The 20,423-nt window shown below is 50.2% G+C and overlaps 1 protein-coding gene and 1 long non-coding RNA gene across 51 annotated transcripts in view; one reads left to right on the top strand and one right to left on the bottom strand.

Moving 5' to 3' along the window:
* LOC138850245 (uncharacterized) overlaps positions 1-20,423 on the top strand; it is a 514,649-nt gene that overhangs the window by 438,638 nt on the left and 55,588 nt on the right. For 49 of the 50 annotated variants that reach the window (XR_011389934.1, XR_011389944.1, XR_011389950.1 and 46 more), the window contains 2 exons: positions 6,056-6,235; positions 7,520-7,683. This is a non-coding gene — a long non-coding RNA (uncharacterized lncRNA). The remainder of the gene's footprint in view (positions 1-6,055; positions 6,236-7,519; positions 7,684-20,423) is intronic. The other variant, XR_011389946.1, reaches the window with a different exon arrangement.
* Positions 14,706-19,274, bottom strand: LOC138850241 (ral guanine nucleotide dissociation stimulator-like). Its single transcript, XM_070076557.1, has 3 exons — positions 18,502-19,274; positions 16,520-16,713; positions 14,706-16,381 (listed from the first exon to the last, which is right to left on the bottom strand). Exons 1-3 carry the CDS (start codon positions 18,678-18,680, stop codon positions 15,885-15,887), a joined length of 870 nt encoding a protein of 289 aa, XP_069932658.1. The 5' UTR covers positions 18,681-19,274; the 3' UTR covers positions 14,706-15,884.

Raw genomic sequence — 20,423 nt, 5'->3', positions numbered from 1 at the left:
TTCATCCACATAGAAGCAATGTAGTTCCAAATGACTTGCTACAAAATACACATGAGATCCGTATAGTCATTGCAAGTTCTGTGATTTTACTTTAAATTGCATTCCAAGTTGTAAAAGTGATTTCTATTCCATGGCGGTAGTGAAGATCCTGTATGTGTCTTTTCCTTTTCTCTTACCCTGGGGCGCTTTGCCACTTTTTGGTTGTTCTGTGTTGCTGCCATGTAGTGTCGATTTGCTTCCAGGAGAGGGCAATAGAGCTTCCCTGTCAGGCAGGTCTAATGCTGATGCTGTCCCTTAACTTGTCCATAAGAAGATGTCATTTTGGTTGGAAGTTTATTCCTTCAGTTATGTGAAGATAAGCTTTCACACGCTTCAGGCCTGTAAAGTTTCTTGTGAGAAACCTGATCGTCTTACCGAATTTGTAGATTCTCATGCATCGCTTTTGATAATTCTCTGGGGGAGGATTCAAGACCTAGAATTCTTGAGAAGGAAATCCTGGTCAACTCTGGTAGATGTTCTTCCACTGAAGTCACCAAAGTATCCCTTTCTACCAGTCATGCCTAGAGAGTGATTTTCTACACATCCTGTGCACCCCCACCTTGCGGTGTGCTCTAAAGGTACTGATGGCCTGCTGTGTGTTCAATACCACCTGCTGTACTTTGTTCCTACTTGCTGTGGGGACAGGACATGTCTGGTTCACAGTGGATACTGTGGGGTTTCAGCTGAAGGGGTTTTCGTGTGTTTCACTGGATCAACCTCCCTGTCTCCCTCCTCCCTGCCTGTCTCTCTGGCACTCTGCCTTTCAAACAGTAAAATAATTTGACCAGCCAATCTATAGCAGCAGAGAGGCCCTAGTTCACTGGTGGGTGCAGTCAGAAAAATTTTCCCAAAAGGCTGTATGCAAGTTTATTGAGAGCTTTAGTCCTGCCCACCACCGCCTCGGCCACCATCTAATAGTGAATCACATCACCTGCAAAGCAAGCTCGAAACCCAGTAGTAGCCAGTTTCCAGTCTCCCTTCCCCCAGCAATTGCAACTGCCAATTAGTTCTCGGTCTGTGAGTATGCTCTAGATGTTTCATAGAGCTAGCATTATAAACTATTCTCTGCTGTGTCTGGATTCCCTCAACTTGCACCATGGTTTCAAGTTTTGCCTATGCGGTAGCCCGTATCAGTACTTGTATTCTACTTCATGCTGAATTCCATCATACGAGTAGACCATATTGTGTTTATTCATTCATCTACTGATGGACACTGGAGCTGTGGTTGTGTTTTGGCTAGTGTGAATCCTGTGAAGTCTTCTGGATAAATATTTTTCAAACTTGTTTCCGGTTCTTTTAGATAGCTCGTTGAGAATGCAACTGCAGGTTCACGGTTATTTGAATAGCCTCGAGGTGGTTTGGAAGGGGTATCTATCTCATTGCAGACTTGATTTGTGATGGCCAATGACCAATAATAGTGTGTCCTTTCAATATAGCTCTTGTGCTGTTCGTCTTTGGAGAAATGTCTGTCCTTGCCCTTGGCCATTGTTGAAGTGAAGTTGTGGGTGAACATTGTGATGCTGTGCGTTAAGCCAGTTTTGGGAAAGTGACTTCTCTCCTTTTGCTTTGTAGCCAAATGAGAGATGTGCAGTTTTTATTTGCATTGCCCTGCACAGGAGAAAGGTGGCGCTCTTTCCATTGGAAGAAAAGCCACTTGTGTCCCTTTTCCTGTCAACTGTCCTTGTCCTTTGCCCATCTTTCTGTTGGAATGTTGGCCATTTCTCCCTCGTTTCCAAGAACAATGTGTACGTTAGGTTTTCCTAATTTGCTCTCATACAAAGGACTTAGCAGACATCGACTGGAATAAATCATCACTCTTGTGGTGGGCATCTGGTCCAGTGATTAAAGTACCACAAGGGGCATTCATATCCCCTTTTGGAGTCCTTGTTCCTCTGTGCTTCTGATAGAAGAGCCTGCAGATGCACCTGTGAAACAGACTATGCCCCAACGGATGACAAAATGCCACACAATTCCAAGACCCAGATTGAAGTGCTGGCTCCTGGCTTTGGCTTAGTCCAGCCAGCCCTGGCTGTTGCAGGATTTGGGAAGTGAACCAGGGAATGGAAACTACTCTGTCTTTCCCTCGCTGTCACTCTACCTTTCTATACTAAATCAAGAAATATGAAATATGAACCCAGAAATCTTCCAAGGAAATCAGGAAAGATATTAAAAAATAAAAATACAATGAGGGTCATTAGGCTTTGGGTGAGTTTGTTTCCTTCTGTGTTCTAGAAAGAGGACCATCATCTTTAAATGATATCAGCATTTAGTCCACCTCTAAAGAACTGAGCAGACTGTGAATTTTGTCTATTTTAGAGTATTCACTGTAGAATAATGGTTGGCTTTGATGGATTCTTCGTTCAGTTTTCTTGAGATGTGGAAACACACACAACACACACACACACACACACACATTGACAGACACAAGCAAAGTAACGGAGAGAGAGAGAATCTCTATCCACTAATTCACTCTCCAAATACCCACAACGGTCGTGGCTGGGCCTTACTGAAACCGGGGATTGAGGTCCCTGTCAAACAGGCTCCATGTGGTGTTCAGCTGATTTGCTCCTGGCCCTTCTGCCTTCAGCCTTGCACCATGTGACAATGCAATAGTAAGACCTTCATCAGACAAAGCATGCTGATGCCCTGATGTTGGACTTCCCAGGCGCTCCAGGTGTGAGAACTATAAATTTCTGGTCTTCACAGATTATCCAGTCTCAGGCATTGAGTGTTAGCAACACAAACACAGAAACCACATATGCCCCTATACTTGTGGAGTTAACTCCCAGAAGTGACAGTGCCAGTGCAAATGGCAGATCTACTGTAGAACTCTATTGCTAGATTCCCCTTTGATAGAGGTTGCATGGTTTCGCATGTTCATTACCACTCCTCGAGGAGTGTCTTCTTATTCCAATATATGCTGCCAAGTACTTGAATTGTAGCCAAATGAGAGATGTGCAGATTCTATTTGCATTGCCCTGCACAGGAGAAAGGTGGCGCTCTTTCCATTGGAAGAAAAGCCACTTGTGTCCCTTTTCCTGTCAACTGTCCTTGTCCTTTGCCCATCTTTCTGTTGGAATGTTGGCCATTTCTCCCTCGTTTCCAAGAACAATGTGTACGTTAGGTTTCTTTCGTTTTGATATACTAGGCAGACCACCTACACTTTCCTAGTTGGTATTTGTTTTTCCTTTATCTTGGTTTGCCATGCATGAATTAAGGTTTGTGTGTGGCTGAATATAACAGCCTTTTCATTTATAACTAACGCATTTTGTTTCCGAGTTGGCAGGGCCTTTGCCACGCTTCCCATCTTAACATTATAAAGGAACAGAGACAGAGAGAGAGGAGAGGAGCTCCCAACTGCTAATTCACTTCCCAGTCCTGCAAGTGCCTTGAGATGTGCCAGACTGCAACTGGGAACTGGCAATTCCACCCAGGTCGCCCATGTGAATAGCGTGGAACTTGTTATAGGAACCATTGTTTCCCCAGAGGTATTTTAGTAAGAAACTGGAGTTAGGCTCCAGAGATGAGTATCAAAACCAGGTACTCTGATATGAGAAATGGGCATCGGAACTCACCATCAAAGCATCTAAGCCATTAGGCTAAATTCCTTCTCAACCCATGTTTCTTTTGTTAAGAGTATCCCTTGACTGTCACACCCTTACTTCCCACTCCACAAAAGCAAGCATCAGCCTTGGATTTGTTGGGAGCGCAGTGCACCCTCTACTACTAGACGAGACAGGAAAATAGACTACTAGATGTCCATAATTTCTTCCCAAGTGGGATCTTCTAGAGAAAAGAAGGAAAGAGCATTGCCCTGGGTGTACAGCAAAGAGCCCCTCTAGACACTGATTTTCTCTACACAGTGCACAGCCAGCCATGGAATCCTGGATTATTTTATTTCCAGTTTTTCCCAGACACCTTTTATGGAAGCTATACCAACTTGATGCATTTCCTAAACACGGCTTTTGGAACATAGTGATTCTCCCACCATACCTAACTTCACAGCAGCCCTCCCACCTTTCTTCCGCCTCTGTCTCCTTTAGGGGCATCTTCTCTGACAGGAGTAGAATTTACCTAGAACTTATTAACAAAACATGACGGGCTGAATACTATACGTATTTGGAAACTTTGGAATGGCATATACTTCTATGAAAAAGAGTGAGCATTTGGAGATGCATTTCACTGAACAATGATGTATTTCCTTTTTGATGTGTTTCTCTATTTGTTGACAAAGAGTAGCTGTACATATTGATGTGGTATAATGTAATATTGCCCTACATGCATACATTTAAATGATCATATTAGGTCATCCGCATCCACCGCTTCCCTATTCAAGGTTTCTTTGTAGTATGTACATTCAGAAGTCTTTCTTCTAGCTTTTGAGAAAAGACTGTATGTTTGGTGAAGTATTATTACCCTACTATGCACTAGAACACCGGCAGGCTTGTTTTTACAACAAACAAGAGATGAAAGTGCTTTTGAATTCAATGAAAGTAAGGCTTTCTGAGATTTGACTTACGTATGTCTATAGTATCTGTTGCGGTGGACTGAGTTAACTTTGGAGAAGAACCCAAGGGCGGTGTGACTTTTGCGAGCATGAGACATTCTTCTAGCTTATAATCCATAGATGGTGTCATTCACGTGGAAGTGTGGTAGATCTTTGTGACCAAGTGGTACTGTTAACTCACATACCTCAACTCTTTGAGCAGAGAGGTCCTGCATGGGAAGTCAGTGCACAGTGACCCCTGTTGAGAATTTCAGAATTAGCACATCAGCGAACACCTGAGGATCTTGACCTGAGCTGCCTCAGCTGTGGAAGCCTGTGGAATCCACTGACTCCTTCCATATTTAGACAGGGCCACGGGGAAGAGGAAGTTCTTTTGTGCCTTCTGAATAAAGTGTATCCTTTGTGGATGACCACTTCTTTCTCTTGGGGTCTACCCACAGAAGTGCTTCATGGGGAACCCTGTGTGCCACAGTGTTTTGTCTTCCCATGCCTGACATGCTCTCATAGGTGTTTTAGCCACATCAGAATGTCTTCAGGGTTGATTCTGAGCCAGGGTGTTATTTGAGGTCATTGTCATTCTGGGAGGCTGCTATATGCAATACTTCCCATGTTGGAGCATTCAGTCTGTTTTGATTCTTTCTATTATTATTATTGTTATTATTATTGTTATTATATCTGTGCTCTATTTATTAATATCTAGTATCTATTTTTATAGAAAGCTTTTATTTACTAGATAAATTACATAAGTACAGCTTTCAGATTGTAGCTGTTCTTCCCACCTACCTGCCCTCCCACCCCCAAACCACCCCACCCCCTACTCCCTCTCGCATCCCATTCTTCATGAAGATTCATTTTTAATTATCTTTATATAGAGACCAACTCTATACTCAGTAAAGATTTTCACAGCTTGCACCCACACTGACATGCAAAGTGGAAAGTAATGTTTGAAGGCTAGTGTTACCGTGAATTCTCATAGTACACCACGTTAAGGACAGAGGTCCTACAGGAAGAGCAAGTGCACAGTGACTTCTGTTGTTGATTTAACAATTGACACTCTTATTTATGATGTCAGTGATCAGCCGAGGCTCTTGTGACGAGCTGCTAAGGGTATGGATGCCGCTTGAGTTCACAAACTCTGCCCTTGTTTAGATAAGGCCATCCTTCAAGCGGAATTTCTCTCCAGCATTCAGAGAAAGAAGGTACCTCCTTCTTGGATGGCTCCTTCTTTCCCCTGGGATCACACTCACAGAGATCTTTCATTTCTACTATCAATTGATAATCTATCTCAGCCAGTTCTCCTTTTTTTTCTTGTTGTAACTTGGCCTTAACTCAAAGAATCTTAGGTTGTTCTTCAAACTTGAGGCAAGAGGATTGGACATAAGACATTGCTTTCAGTATTGTCAGAGTTTTGTATCTTTGTGATTGTGGCAAGTAGCATGCTTACAATTTCCTTTAGATAAATGACCACAGTGGCTGACATACTGATGTGTTTTCTTTTTTCATTGTCAGAAACTCTCACATCGAAGAGTAACAGTGTGTTGACTGACATAACTTGGAGTTCCAATGGAAGCGATGTGTCAAATGAAGTGAAGACACACTCTGAATCACATAGGGATAATGGACACGGTTCTAGAATGTAGAGGCTTTGGAACGGGGATATTTTGGGTCTAGAAGATGGGGCCAGTGATGGTAAGTTTCTAATGTTGTCAGAAAGTCAGGTTTTGTTCCATATTGGATTCATTATTGGGTGAAGAATTCATTCTCAAAGTTATTATAGGTTTTGATGTTTTTGTGAGGCTTAGCCTGTGTGCCAAGCCTTTCGAAATGCTTTCTGATGTAATGTTTCTTACAGTAACGACTAAGAGCTAGGACTGGTATTATTGGTAACAACTTGAGTTTGGATGTGTAAACTCTGTTGGGGTTCATTGTTAGATCCCCTTGAGTTCAAAGCCAGTTCTCTGAACTCCTACCGAATGCTACACCCACACTACTGCCTGGCTAACTTGTGGTTATTGGGACAAGACTAGAACAGTGCATGTGTGATGGGAGTGTAACTTTCACCAGTTTTGTTTGCTGTGAGTAGTTTGTGTTGCCTCATGGTTTAGACAGTTGAAAATAGGGTTTCTCAGTCTTGGCACTGTTATCGCTTGGGTCCAGATACCTCTGTCGTGAGGAGGTGGACGTTCCTGTGTGTTGCAGAAAGTTTTAGAGTTTCTCCAACGTCTCCCCAGTACATTACAGTGACAGCATCAGTCCCCGTGGACACTCCCAAAGAGGTCTTCTGAGGTGAGGCATCCCCTGAAGGACACACCCCAGTTGATAGACACAGACAAGAATTGTAGAAATCATGTACTTTTCCAAATCTTAAAAGAGATAGCTTAACTAGACTATTTAGACATCTTAATGCACTCAAAGTAAGCTGGTAACTTTTCATCCTCACCGTTCCTATTAGCGACTTACGCTTAATATGAACAAGTTAGGTTTGTAGAGACAGCCTCTCTAGAAGATGGCCAATATTCTTTTTGCTTTTGCACTTGGCTGAGTTATTTCCTTTGATATCTGCTGGGTCTTCTGAGCTGAAAATATCCTCCTTTTACAAGGACATTTGGGACTGAGGGCATTCCCTGTTTAGTGGTAAGGAAAATCACCTTAATGATGTGAAGTGAAAAAGATCATGGTTTGTACGAAAGGAGGTAAATACAACATGCACAGTTAGCTAGTTACTTGCACAGGCAATGGAGACTCGGCAAGGGTATCCAAGAGCTAACAAATGTGGTTAACTTTGATTGGGTGGGGTTACGAGATGCGAGAAACCAAGTGACTAGAAAAGAGGCCAGGGATAACTTTTTCACTGTCTGAATGTAGTTTTAACCTTTATTCAGGAACAGGGCTATACTAACTACTGAGAATACAAATAGTTGTAAACCATTTAATGATTTGAAATGAAGTAAGTTGCAACTTGTGCCTTTTTAGGTGAATTGCATTTCCCTGACTGGGAGCTCGACAGGGACAGGGAAGGTGCTGGTGAATGTAACGAGCTTGAAGATGGCAAGGGTGCCGTGGGTCCCTCAGACTGTGCTTCTTGTGCAAGTCGGCAGTCTTTGACGAGTGATGACAGGCTCTCTGAGTTTGCTAAGGTAAGAATGGATCGTTTCAGAAACTCCTATTCTTTTATAACATATGTTCATCAAGGCCTTTTGGTGTTTCTCCCACCGTTCCTTCTCAGGGATCATCCTTTTCACTCGCAGAGCTTTCTTTTGAGCTCCACACCTTGCTCCTTAACTCACATGCTGGTGCTGTGCTTCTCAACATGGGGAAATATGGAGCTCTCTCCCCCCTGACTCTCCACTGCCAACTAGGCAATGAACTTTGGTTGTCCCTCCAGGGCCCTAGTACAGATATGTCAGGGTTTGCTTAGTTGAGTATGCAGCATTTACATCATTGTAATTCAATAAGGAATCTTGATCATCAAGACCAGTGCTAATTATCATGATGCTCTTGAACAATGAGTTGTGTTACTTGGATTTTTTTAAAAAACGTATTTGTGTGAAAGACAGTGGGGCCGAGAGATTGTCCATCTGCTGGGTTCATTCCCTGAATGCTCGCAGCAGCCAAGGGCTGGGTCAGGCTGAATCCAGGAGCCTGAAACTGCATTTGGGTCTAGCACTCGTGTGCCAGGGCTCCAGGTACTTGAGGCTTCTCTGACCACCTCTCTGGGTGCACATGAGCAAGAAGGTGGAATCTGAATTGGAGCCAGGACTCAAACCCATGCCCTCTGCCCTGGGGTGTATGCATCCCCAAGTGGCATCTTGACCAATGCGTGAAACACCTGCTCCCCATATTGACCCTTTCTTAGGTCATTTTGCTGAACATTCATAGAATCCTCATATTTCTTCATTGTCTTACAGTCTCATAAACATTTCTATACTTAACAGACTTTCTCTCAGTTTCATTTTCTTGGTGAATGTTTCCCTACCACCTCCTAGTTGCTCCAATGTGGATTCAAGATGCTTTTCTCTTTGTGGATGTTGTCACCCTGGGGTTTCTGTTCCCCATCATTCTAGGAATGTGTTCACTTCTTTGCTGATGGTGCTCCTTGATCTTGCATTTCATGTTTTCCTCAGAGTTTTTTTTTTCCATGCTTGATTTTGTAAAAAGTTTTATGTATTTATTTATATTTATTTAGTTGACAGGTAGAGTTATCGACAGTGAGAGAGACAGAGACAGAGAGAAAGGTCTTCCTTCTGTTGGTTCACTCCCCAAATGGCCCCCATGGCCTGCGCTGTGCTGATCTGAAGCCAGGAGCCAGGTGCTTCTTCCAGGTCTCCCATGCGGGTGCAGGGCCCAAGCACTTGGGCCATTCTTCACTGCCCTCCCGGGCCACAGCAGAGAGCTGGACTGGAAGAGGGCAACCGGGACTAGAACCCAGCATACATATGGGAAGCCGGCACCGCAGGCAGAGGAATAACCAAGTGAGCTAGGGTGCAGGCCCCTCCACCCTTGATTTTCTGGAGCACATCTTCTGGCAGGTTCTGAGCAATGGCATACAGAAGCGTTTTTGATGCTTGGCATCTCTAACTATGCTTTGATCTTACTGTTCTGTAATGTAGGATTGAAAACATGTATGTACTTTTAGGTTGGAAATGGTTTTTCCCAAGTTCTGAAGGCACTGATGCATTGTCTTTCAGCTCAAGGATTTTGTGAGTCAGGCTGAAGCTTCTCATTTTTGATCTTTGAAGGTTTTGGTGTTGCTAGTGGTTTTCAGCAGTTAATTGGGACGTGCTTTGGTATGTTTTTCTGCTTAGCGTTTGTCAAGTGTTTTGGATCTGTGGGGTTCTAGGTGTCGCCAGGACCACCCCCAGGTTTGCTCATCTGTAGGACACTGGAGATGTGGTGTAGAGGCATCTCAGGGCTATAGGGAAAGGAGAGGAAGCTGTGTCATCAATTCCCCATGCTCGTCTCCCAGTAGATTCACCTAACATGGACAAGCTATGGAAGTTGTGCTCTTCTTGGAGAGCTCTAGCTATTCAATGGGCAGGTTTTGACTGGGGCTCCTACTCGGTGTTCTTTCTTCCTACCCTGTCCTAGAATCCCAGGCTTCCAGAAGGCAAATCCATATCAGTATAAACTGTACATTTTCGCAGTTTCGGCATACATTGTCAAACGTTGGTTTATTTGTCTAAACAGGAACATGAGATACCTTTCCCATGATCATGGCATATATTTAGAGCACCTGTGGTTTCTGTAGTAGTGTTTTACCATGACCACTAGACTGATCTTTGGTTTTCTTGGCTCAAGTTACTCCTTTAGTACATTATTTGTGTTTCAATTATTTTCAAGATATATTTATTAAAGGCAGAGTGACAGGGAGGCTGGGAGAGTGAGAGAGCGACCTCCAATCTGCAGGTTCCCTCTGCAAATGGCTGCAATGGCTGGGAGTGAGCCGATCAAAAGCCAGGAGCCAGTTGATTATGCCTTGTCTCTTACAAGTGTGCAGGGGCCAAACCATTTGTGCCAAACCCTACTGCTTTCCCAGGCCATAGCAGAGTACTGGATCAGAAGAGGAGCAGCCGGGCCTCGAACAGGCGGCACCATGGGATGTCGGCACTGTAGGCATCACCTTTCCCTGCTATGCCACAGTGGCAGCCCCTGTGCTTTCATGTTTGAAAGAATTCTGACTCATTGGTTGGAAGGCAGAGACACAGAGATGTTCCAGCTGCTGGTTCGGTCCCCAAATACTTGAGTCAAGTACAGTGTCTCCAACGCAGCATGTGTCTCCAACCTGCGGGGCAGGGACCCAGGTGTTTGAAATATCACTTCCTGTCTCCCAGGCTGTATGTCTCTCCCTGGCCATTAGCAGGGAGCTGGGTAGGAAGCAGAGCAGCTGGGACTCAAACGGGCACCCATGTGGGATGCCTTTGCTGCAGGTGGATACTTCACCTGAATACATACAAATCTCTGTGTATATATATGTATACATCGATGAAATTTTTGTCAGTGTTGGCTTCCCAAGATTGTGCACTTTTATTATGTGCATTTCCCACTGAATCTCACAGGGAATTCTCTCTAGTGACTAGGGCTGAGTTGTGTTCTTGGGACATTTTGCTGGTCACTGGTGACACACATCATTTGGAAAACACTGTATAGAGGGGACCACCATCTGAGCCTAAAGGGCCCTAAGCAGCAAACTCCCAAAGCTCGTGGGAGCAAGTGTAGAAGCAGTGAGAGCGTTGTTCTCGCCAGATACCGATGGATGTATGAATTGCGCTTCAGAACAGACCCTGAGGGACTCTCTCCATGAGACAGCATGGGGCTCCATGTAGGAGCCTCAGAACTGAAAGAGCACTCATGGTGTGGCATCCTTGCATGGGGAGACACACCCCTCTCGAATCTGCATGAATGTCTTTGTCTGTGGATCTAGAGAATGGTCTCTAATTAGCAGGGCAGGGAAGGGATAAAGAGGAAGAAGGACACTCATGGTCTACCATGTATACTACTTTAATGAAAGGCCTAACCAACTGGTACTAATCATGGTGAACTATATACATAGGAAAATCTAGGAGGAATCCGTGAAATTGGTGATGATGTGACCACCCATCTGAGAGAGGGAGGCCAGTCTCCCAGGCACTGGGTTGTTGCTTGGTCGGCGGGGAACGGAGCGAGTGTCACGGTGCAGTCCCCGAGCCCACAGATGAACTCTGCAGCCCCCACTCTCTGCCTGCATGGGGGACTCAGTCATGCTGATGTTCTCCAAGGCCTGATGTTCTTGGCCTTGAGGATGAGGTGGACATTCTAGCAGAGGGGCTGGAGTAGGCAGGACAGGTTGTAGCTGCAGGACACAGAAGCAGCCATGCGTGCACTCTTGCTCATCTCAGGCTCCCTCCAGGGCCCGCCCTGCAGCCGCAGTCCTGGAGCCCCGCACTGCCCATGGGTAAGGCCCTCTGCTGACCAAGGAGCCATGGGTAGCCCTCTCCTCAGTGCACAACAGGAGAACCTTCCCCATCTGCCACCCTGGACATCCCGCAATCCCTGCCCAGCACTCACCTCTTAGTGTCACTGAGCCTCTCCATGGATTGGAACCACAGTGCAAACTCTGCGCCGCGCAGCAAAGTATATTGACTGGCTGCCACCTGGAGCTGCTGCATTTCTTGGAGAACTTTTATCTCCTGGGGCAAGAGGGGCAGAGAGGATGCTGACAGGCCTGCACTGGGACTGCTGGAGGGGCAGACTGTGGCAGGGGCAGGGGGCTGGCCTCTGGGTCTTTTAGCTAGAGAAGCCTTCCCTGGCCATCCCTTCCAGGCTCCAAGCTGTCTTCTGAGTAGCATACACACAGCCCCTCGCCCAGGAAGGAAGTTCTCCTGGATTCCAGTCCCTTAGCCACAGCCTCCCTAGGGATGCTCTCCTCCTTCTGTGTGTATCCATCCCAGTGGAGAGAGCAGACAGACACGCATGGGCTGGAGCCTGGGCTTTCTGCCCAGCGCATCTCTGACCCCTCCATCCCCTCTGTGCCTGGAAGATAGGGCAGAGCTGCTCACCTTTGTCATTTTCAGCATGTTGTTTTTTCCCTGGAAGGCAGAGTCCATCAGAACAGCCCCTGGCCTGTGACTAGCCCCTGGCCCTCCCCTCTGGGTAAGAGGAAGGAAAAGAAGGTGTCCCTGGGACAGGCTGTTAGCTCTGCAGAAGGGGACATGGTGGCTGAGGCTCAGGGAACTGCTGTCCCAACCATGTCTGATGGCAGGCAGGGAAAGTGAGGCCTGGGAATGGATGGGTGCACTGAGGCATGTGGGTGCTGCCTGACCTCACAGGGGCCCAATTTCTCTCCTTCCCTTGGGTGCCACCCAACTCAGAGGCTGAGCAGGCTCAGCCAAGACCTTGTGCAGCTTTGCAGTCAGGGACTCTGGCTATGCAGCTTCAACCGTTGGGGGACAGGGATGGGCACCTGGTTGCAGGCTCCCGCACTCAGAGGGGATATGCAGGTGAGCCCTCCTCCCTGGGACAGCTTGTGAGGCCTCCGGAGACATGGGCAGCAAGGAGCTGGGGGCTGAGAGCTCAGCCCAGGACCCTCCCCCCAAGCCTCAGGGTCCTGGAGCCTGCCCCACCCATGGCAAGTTCACTCACATCTACGAAGTCCTTCATGGCGATGTCCAGCCTATCCAGATACATGATGAAAGTGCCAAGGAAGGGGACGGCTCCCTGTGCCATGAGGTGGTGGTGGTGGTGAGCAGCTGTTCTCAGGTGCCACCAAGGCCCGGCCCCTGAGATGCACTCCACCCCAGCTGCTGGAGCCCTGGCCACATTCCCCATTGGGAAGCTCCCCGCCCCTAAAGTGCCTTTCCCAATTCTCCCTGCATCCAGCCAACTGCCTCTAGAATCGGACAACCCTGGGAGCCATGATGGCATGATAACAAGTCACCTTGTGGGGTGCCAGCCCCAGCTCAGGCCCAAGTCTGCTGGGAGCCCTTCAGCTCAGGCCCTCAGCTCTGGTCTCTCAACTGGGGTCTCTCAGCTACTGTGGTGATGGGCGTGGGCAAACAAGGGAGGCAGAAGGCCCTGCTCCCTTGACATGGGCCCCCAGTGGGAGACAGGAGCCCCTGCCCCCCCCTCCCCAGGCACACTTGCCTTCTTCTGCAGCCGCTGCCGCATCTGTGTTCTCTGGGGGTTCTGCTCCAGAGAACAAGCAACCTAGCGGGCAACCTGCAGATCGCCATCTGCCAGGGTCAGGGTCACGTTCAGGGAGATAGTCCTTTCCTGACCGGCCCACATTTGTGCAAACCACCTTGAGCCCTGCATGTCTGGCTCACTTCCATTGGTATAATGCCCACCCTGCACTCCCCTCCTCACACAACGTGCTCTGTATGGATTCATGCAGCTCCCACCGGGAAGGTGGCTTTGGGGGATTGACCACACCTCCCTGTGCCTGCTCCTCAGCTGGAGAGGGTGCTGGCCTCCCCTCCCACCTCAGGTCCCCCTTGCGCTAAGGATCCTTTGACTGACCTGTGCCTCAGCGTGTCCCTGAGAGGAAGCCAGGCCCAGCACCCCATACCCTGCCTCCCTGGATGCACATGAGGCTCCCTGTGCAGACTGAGAGACAGGCTCATGCTGCTTGCTTCTCTCCTCGAGAAGACAGAAGTTCTGCTCCCAGGGCAGCCAGTAAGACCCAATGCTTGGCATCCCACTCGACTGCTCAGCCCCTGGCATTCCCAAGCTGTGCAATGTGTGGGGCAGGCTTGGCAGCCCTCCCCATGGAAGGCTGCAACAGAGAACCCTGTAGCAGGCCTGGTTTCCAAAGGACCTCTAGGGCCCCAGCACAGATGGAAGGAAGCCCTTGCTGCCGCATCCACCTCACAGCCTGGGGGAAGCAGGAACAGCATGGGAGCCAGAGACCTGTGGGTGCTCACAGCCCCCTCTGAGAGCCAAGCTGCTCTTGCTGCAGCCCATTCCCATTGCCCTCTGAGCCCGACTGCATCCCACGACCTGTGAACACAGCCCTCTCTTGGCCTGTTGTCCTAGCAGGCACACCCCAGGTTTTCTTTTCAAGCACACTTTCAGTGACACCAAAAGCTCCCCTCTGCCCTGATGCCCTTACAGCCACACCCCTTCCCCTCCTGCCAAGCCCTCACCCCTGTCCCTGAGCCCCCACTTTACCTTCATGGGCACATCTCTGTTGACTTTTTTGTCCTGTGTGCAAAGACGCTGAAATTTCCTGGCACTTTTTCTGTTGTGAGGGGAAAACCAGGAGATATTTGGATGGAATGGTGAGGTGGTGGATCAAACCCCTTTGGTTTAAGAACAAAGATCAGAGGATCCACCCTGCCTGGTAGTATCTTCTGTTTTGATTGTGTGTGTGTGTGTGTGTGTGTGTGAGTGAGTGTTTACAGAGTTGGAGTGCCCAGGCAGGTCCAGTGCTGCGTGGTGCACAGGCGCAAGTATGTAGTTTGGAAGCCACATGTGCCTGACTAATGGAAATGTCATCCTGAGGCAGAAACCCAGTCCTCATGTCCCAGGGCCGCTGAAAGATGGTGCTCCCCACCCCTGCCCCCGGCAGTCCACGCCTCTCCCTGTGTCCCAGGATACCAGCCTCTGTGAGTCTTGGAGGATTAGTGCTTAGGCCTGAGGGTAGTCCCGGGTCCACCAGGTGCTTTGAGGGATGCACACCCACCTGGAGACTTCTCCCCACGTTGTTTTCAGCTGGCGTACCGGGTGGCTGTGCAGAGCGCAGAGGATGGTGTGGACCGAGCAGTAGTTCCGGAGAGCCAGGCACTCCTAGGGCAGGGAGCGGATGAATGGCAGGTAGGTGGCTTGGAGCCCCACCTGAGCCAGGCTCAGCCAGCTGTGCTGACATCCCCCTCATGCATCAGAGAGTTGGCCAGGGAGCCAGAGCAGGTCAGTGATGGGACCCCCTTGAGCCACGCTCACATGGGCTAGATTGGTTTCAACCCATGTCAGGGGCCTAGGCGGGAAGTGAGCATGTAGTTCTGGGACAAGTGAGTGAGATCAGGCCACCTCGTGGATCCCAAGAGCCCAGGGATTGGGCAGGATCTGTGACCACAGACTGTACACCTGAGAGCTGAGGAAGCAAAGTGGCACGTCCCTGCCGTGCAGAGAGGGAGCCCCTGGGACAGCCTCAGCTTACCTTGGCCACCTTGATCCAGTGTTCCACCACGCGGGCCCTGTCCGCTGCCTTCATGCTGGGGTCCCCCAAGCACGTGGTAGTAACACAATGGGCCACGTGGTGGTAGTGGATGATGACAGCGAGAACAGTAGGGGGCAGCTGCGCATTGACCTCCTTGTTCTGCTGGATCCGGATGGAGCTGTGGCACTGATAGGGGACCACATTCTGGAAGAGCTCCTGGGGGCAAGAGGGTATCCCATGGGCACAGCCAGCCTAGCTCGAATGCAGTGAAGCCCAGCCACCCCGGCAAGTGACAGTGCTCGAAGCTGCAGCTCAGGTAGTTTGTCATGCAGCTCCCCAACATGGGAGCAGCTGGGCTATGTGTTCTGCCACTGAGGTCGCCTCGCTCCTGCCAGCCCAGATCCCAACCCTCCCAAGCCTTGAGGAAAGAGACAGAGGTGTGTGCTCCCAGGCATCCCGCCCAGTATCTCATCCTTCTGCTCTCACAGCATCTGCCCTGGAGTCCTTGTCCCTGTGCCAGTGCTGCTCCCTGTGGCAACTCCAACAAGGTGCTTGCTGTTTGATATGGATATGTGTGCTAGGACCCAGGACAGCTGTGGCATCGCAGGCAGATGGGAAGGCAGTGGGTGGACCTGGATGCCCTCCACCTAGGCCCGTCCAGTACCCTGTGGGTCAGATCCAGCCCTACTTTCTGCCAGGCCCATGTCAGTTGATCTGGAGAGTCACTGTGCAGCTGGTGTGGTTTGGGTGCCCTCTCTGCCAGCCATGGGAGAAAGGCAGCCTTGGGAGTGAAGACATTGGTCCAGTCACATAGGTGGTGGGACCTGAAGCCTGAACTGCAGCCAGGCCACTGGATTCTGGTCGGGGCAGCTGTGGGGAGGCTGGTGCCAAAGGGGTGTTCGGGCCTGGCCCTGCCGAGACAAGCCCGCTGCTCACCGCGTCCATCAGTGTGAACTGTTCCGCCAGCAGCTTGGCGGGGAATGTGGTGATGCTAGCCATCTTGCGAGGCTGGTTGTTTGCAGGTCCCGGACATGCGCAGGAGACTTTGGTAGTTGTCTTTGGTGCTGATTCTGCGCATGGTGGCAGCCTCAGTTTTGAAATGGATCCTGTCTCCAGAAGAGGTTCTAGCTCTGTGAGCAGTGGGGAATCTGGCTCTAAAGCCAGTGTTTGGCATGACTGCAGCCTGGCAAATAGAGCAGGAGCTGGGAGAAGAGAAAGGGTCAGCAACATCAAGCACTTTCCAATGGCCTCTCCAAAGCCAGGCACGATCCCATTGCCTCTAAAGGGGCTCCAGCCCCAAAGCCCACCGAGAGAATCTCGCGGAGTGCAGTGCATCTTACCGACTGCTTCTGCCTGTGTGGGATTTGGGTAGGCCATCCTGACACGCAGAAAGCACGCATGGGTCTGCAGGTCTCCTCTGGGCAAGCGGACCTGCTTGGATCCGACCTTCATCTTGAGAAGCGGGAGATCCGTGCGATCGCAGAATTCGGCCTTGTACTTGGCTTTGCAGCTTTGCAAACAGGAAGCCATGTTCCTGGGGAAGGAGAGTGGGCAACAGAGTCAGACTTGACCTTACCCTGCTTGCTGCCCTTCCAGGACTCCCTGTGTGGGGTGGGGCACGGAGCCTGCCGGTGAACTCTAGCTTCTGAAAGACAATGCCATGCTTTGCTGTTTTCCAAGGCGATTTCTTGACTGTGAATCCCAAGAGTTAGAGAGAGAGAGGGAGAGACACACACCGGGGCAGAGGTCTTGCATCCACTGCTTGACTCCCCGGATGGGCAGTGGACAGCACTGGGCCAGGCTCATGCGGGGAGTGAGGAGCTCCATCCAGGTCTCCCACATGGGTGGCAGAGGTCCAAATGCTTGGACCATGTTCCCCTGGTTTTCCCAGACCCCGAGCAGGGTGCTGAATCTGGACTGCAACAACAGGGACACCAACCAACACCCACAAGGGATTCTGGCATTGCCGGCAGTAGCTTTCCTTTGGATGGCTTCCTTCTCATGTTCCTTTCAGTGCCTTCCCATTCATTCCCATGGTTTTCTCAGGTGGAGGCCCCTAGGCTCTGGCTCTGAGCAGACTTGGGAGTAGGTTGCTCCTGGGATGGTGGGTTGGGTTGGGTGGTCAGGGAGGGTAGGCAAAGCTGGAAGCAACTGCCCTGGGCATGGCTATGTGGGTGTTGTCTGTGAGCCCCAACATGCCCGCTCCTCTGCAGAACGTGTCTGCTCCTATCCATAGCACTGCTCTTCAGCACTTCCTTTGCATGTGCTGGGGCCAGAAGTTGGAGTTGCACCTACTGTCTGCCTCTGCCTTGCCTCAGCCCTCATTTTCCTGCCATTCTTTCGAGTGACAGAAGGCCGCATCTGCACCCCAATCTCCCCGCATCTTAGTGGGACATGGGGTTCTCCTTGTGATCAGAGTAGGGGACGTTGCAGCTACTCCCAGAGGAGGTCAGCAAGCCTCAGCTCTGCCGCTGCAGGACAGGACTTGTATAGGATCTCGGCTGTGAGGGTCGGATTCCCCACAACTGTGAGGCCCTTGAATGCTTTGTTCACTGGATTTGTGGCAAGTGTCTGGAAAAGTGCACAAGGGAAGGGCTTCCCATATATGTGTAGAGTGAATGATTCCTTGTAGACCTGCCAGGTCGATGAGGGGTCTGGGCAACTGCTACCAACCCTGAGGGCAGCTGTTCTGTGCATATATCGAGGACAGGAGCAGCTGGAACAAGTAGGAAATGTGGCCGGTACGAAGGCATAGCAGCTTCCAATGCCCCTGCCCACATGTGATGCTGGCAAGCCATATCAGGGTTGGCCAGTGCAAGTCTTGGCTGTTGTCCTTGGTGTCCAGCTCCCTGCTAATGAGCCTGGGGAAGTGCCGGATGATGGCCTAAGTAGTTGGACCCCTGGCACCCCTGAGGGGGCCAGATAGAGCTTCAGGCTCCTCAGCCCGGCTTCCCAGAGCCCTGCTTTTTGCAGCCATTTGGGGAGTGACCCAGCAGATAGAAGGACGCATTCTCTCTTTCTCTCAGTCTAACTCTGCCTGTGAAAGAAAACATTTCTGATTCTTGAAAAAGGGGAAAGCAGGATTGCCATCTGGGAGGTTTTCCAACCATAGAGGCACATGGCCGGTTCCCACCTGAGTAGAGACATTGGTTCGTGAGGGTGCAGAGAAAGGAAATCAAGAAGTGTGACGCAATGTGCCAGTAGCCCTGTCCACAGAGAAAGGCACCCGTTCCATGCCCGCCATGTCTTAAGTCGCTTAGGTCATCTAAAACATGTAAGATTCATCTCTGCATCACCGCAGTGCTGAGAGGCAGCTACCCACCTGTCGAATATCTGGTCTAAGTAATACGGAATGGTGGAGAAGTCGCTGTATGTACACAGGAAGGTGTTGAAGTAGCAGATCCTTTTTCCCAGGGGGCCCGGGACCAGGGCATCCAGCAGCATCTCTTTAGTGTCTGGCTGTAGGGTCCGCATGGCACAGACCTCTGCCAAGTAGAGCATGGACCCATTTCCATACTAGGGAGGACCAGAAAGGACGTGAGTCAGTGGCAGTTCCAGGGAGCACAGGGGAGCAGACACCCGGGTTGGGAGAAAACCCCAGTTGGGGCCAAGAGGCTGAACAGGGACTGAGGGATGAGAAAGTCCTGCGAGGGGGCCAGCAGTGAAAGATGATTCCATGCCCCTTGGGGGAGCTAGAAATGAGGGCAACTGTGTGATTTGCTTTGCCACCAGACTGCAGAATGGAAACAAGTGGGCGGAGTAGGATATGAAGCCCCAGGGGAGGCTAGATCCTGAAAAGAGCCATAGTCAGAGGTGTCTGCCTGTGGCGTAATGACCACAGGCGTTCTGCCAAGTGACCTGACTTGAGGCATTACAACGACACATGTGTAGAGCCAGTCCCCAGCCAGCCTGGTCCTTGGAGTTTGTCCTCAGCAGGGCATCACTGCCTTTTCAGAGCCGAATTGTGGCCCCCATCCCCAACACACACGTGGGGTTGTTCTGACACCAGAGCACTTGAGTGTGACTGCTGCAGTTGGGCCAGTAGTCCGCAAGGAGGTGATTGACCTTACCCCCAGAAATGGCGTGGGCCCCATCCCATTACCTTGCTGTGCTCATTGGCAGATGCGACAGCAGCACAGAGAAGCCCAGGGGAGCATAGGAAATGAAACTGGGGATGGAGATGGCAATGAGCCCTCCTGAGAAATCACCTTGGCCATGCCCTGACATGCAGCAACCAGAAATGGGAACAAGCGACTCCTGTTGGGAGAGCTGCCCAACCTGGGCTCCTGTGCTTTGAGCAGCCTAGCTGATTGTGCTCCGTGAGAGACAGTGAGTCTGTGTCCTACAGCACCGCTGCCGTGGCAATGCAGCTGAATCCCAGTGCTTCCCAGCAGCCATGCAAGTGTGGCCACAGGGGCAATGTCATCCCATGGAATAGAACAGGTAGGGGCCAGGCTCCAGTCCTGTGTGGTATCTTCACCCTTTTGGTTGAACCCTCTGCCCTTTTGTGTGGGAAAACCTTCCTGGTAGGATCACTGAGTCCTAAACCTTGGAGAAGACCTGGAAGGCAGTGGAGCTGACTAAGGACTGCACAGGATTCTTGGACTAGGTGGGCAAACATTCAGCACCATGGCCACGCACGATGCTTGTGTGAACAGGGAGTTTCCCAACACCCAGTTGCCAAGGGGCTGAGATTTCTTTGAGAGTGGGATGGGGGTCAGTCACTGAGTGGGAGATCACGAGGCCAAAAGCCAGGGGCGTTCCTCCCTTCAGGATGTGGTTCTAGGCACACCGTGGTCATCTCGTGCCCCAACATGTGGGTACTCCTGGGCCCCTCGCTCCCTCCACACCAGCATTAGCCACGTTGTTGGCCTGACTCACGTGTCCATTGACGATGCCTGTGGCTTCCTCATGTGTTCTGTCTGTGGACTCGAGTGTGGAGCTCTGCAAAGAGAGTGTGTGGCAGCCCAGACCGGAGCATCAGTGTCGTGCTTGGCTGTCCCCACAGAGAATAATTCCCCCCATGAGGCATTCTGTTACCCAGGTCGGGAAAGTAAGGGCCTCTGTACCCTTGTGCAGCCAGAGAGGTCTCCAGAAGACAAGAGGAGGTCCCCCAACACCCACTTGCCCAACCAGCTGTCCACAAAATAGGGTATGAACACGCAAGACACAGGAGGCTCCAACACGTGAATCGTGTTGCTGGGCAGCAAGAGCCCCTCTTCTTCTGCCACTGTCATGGTGAAG

The sequence above is a fragment of the Oryctolagus cuniculus genome, chromosome 6 (genome assembly GCF_964237555.1).
Source record: "Oryctolagus cuniculus chromosome 6, mOryCun1.1, whole genome shotgun sequence".
NCBI classification, from domain to species: domain Eukaryota; kingdom Metazoa; phylum Chordata; class Mammalia; order Lagomorpha; family Leporidae; genus Oryctolagus; species Oryctolagus cuniculus.
The sequence above is the reverse complement of the archived record's forward strand: the minus strand, read 5'-3'. Positions and strand labels throughout refer to the sequence as shown.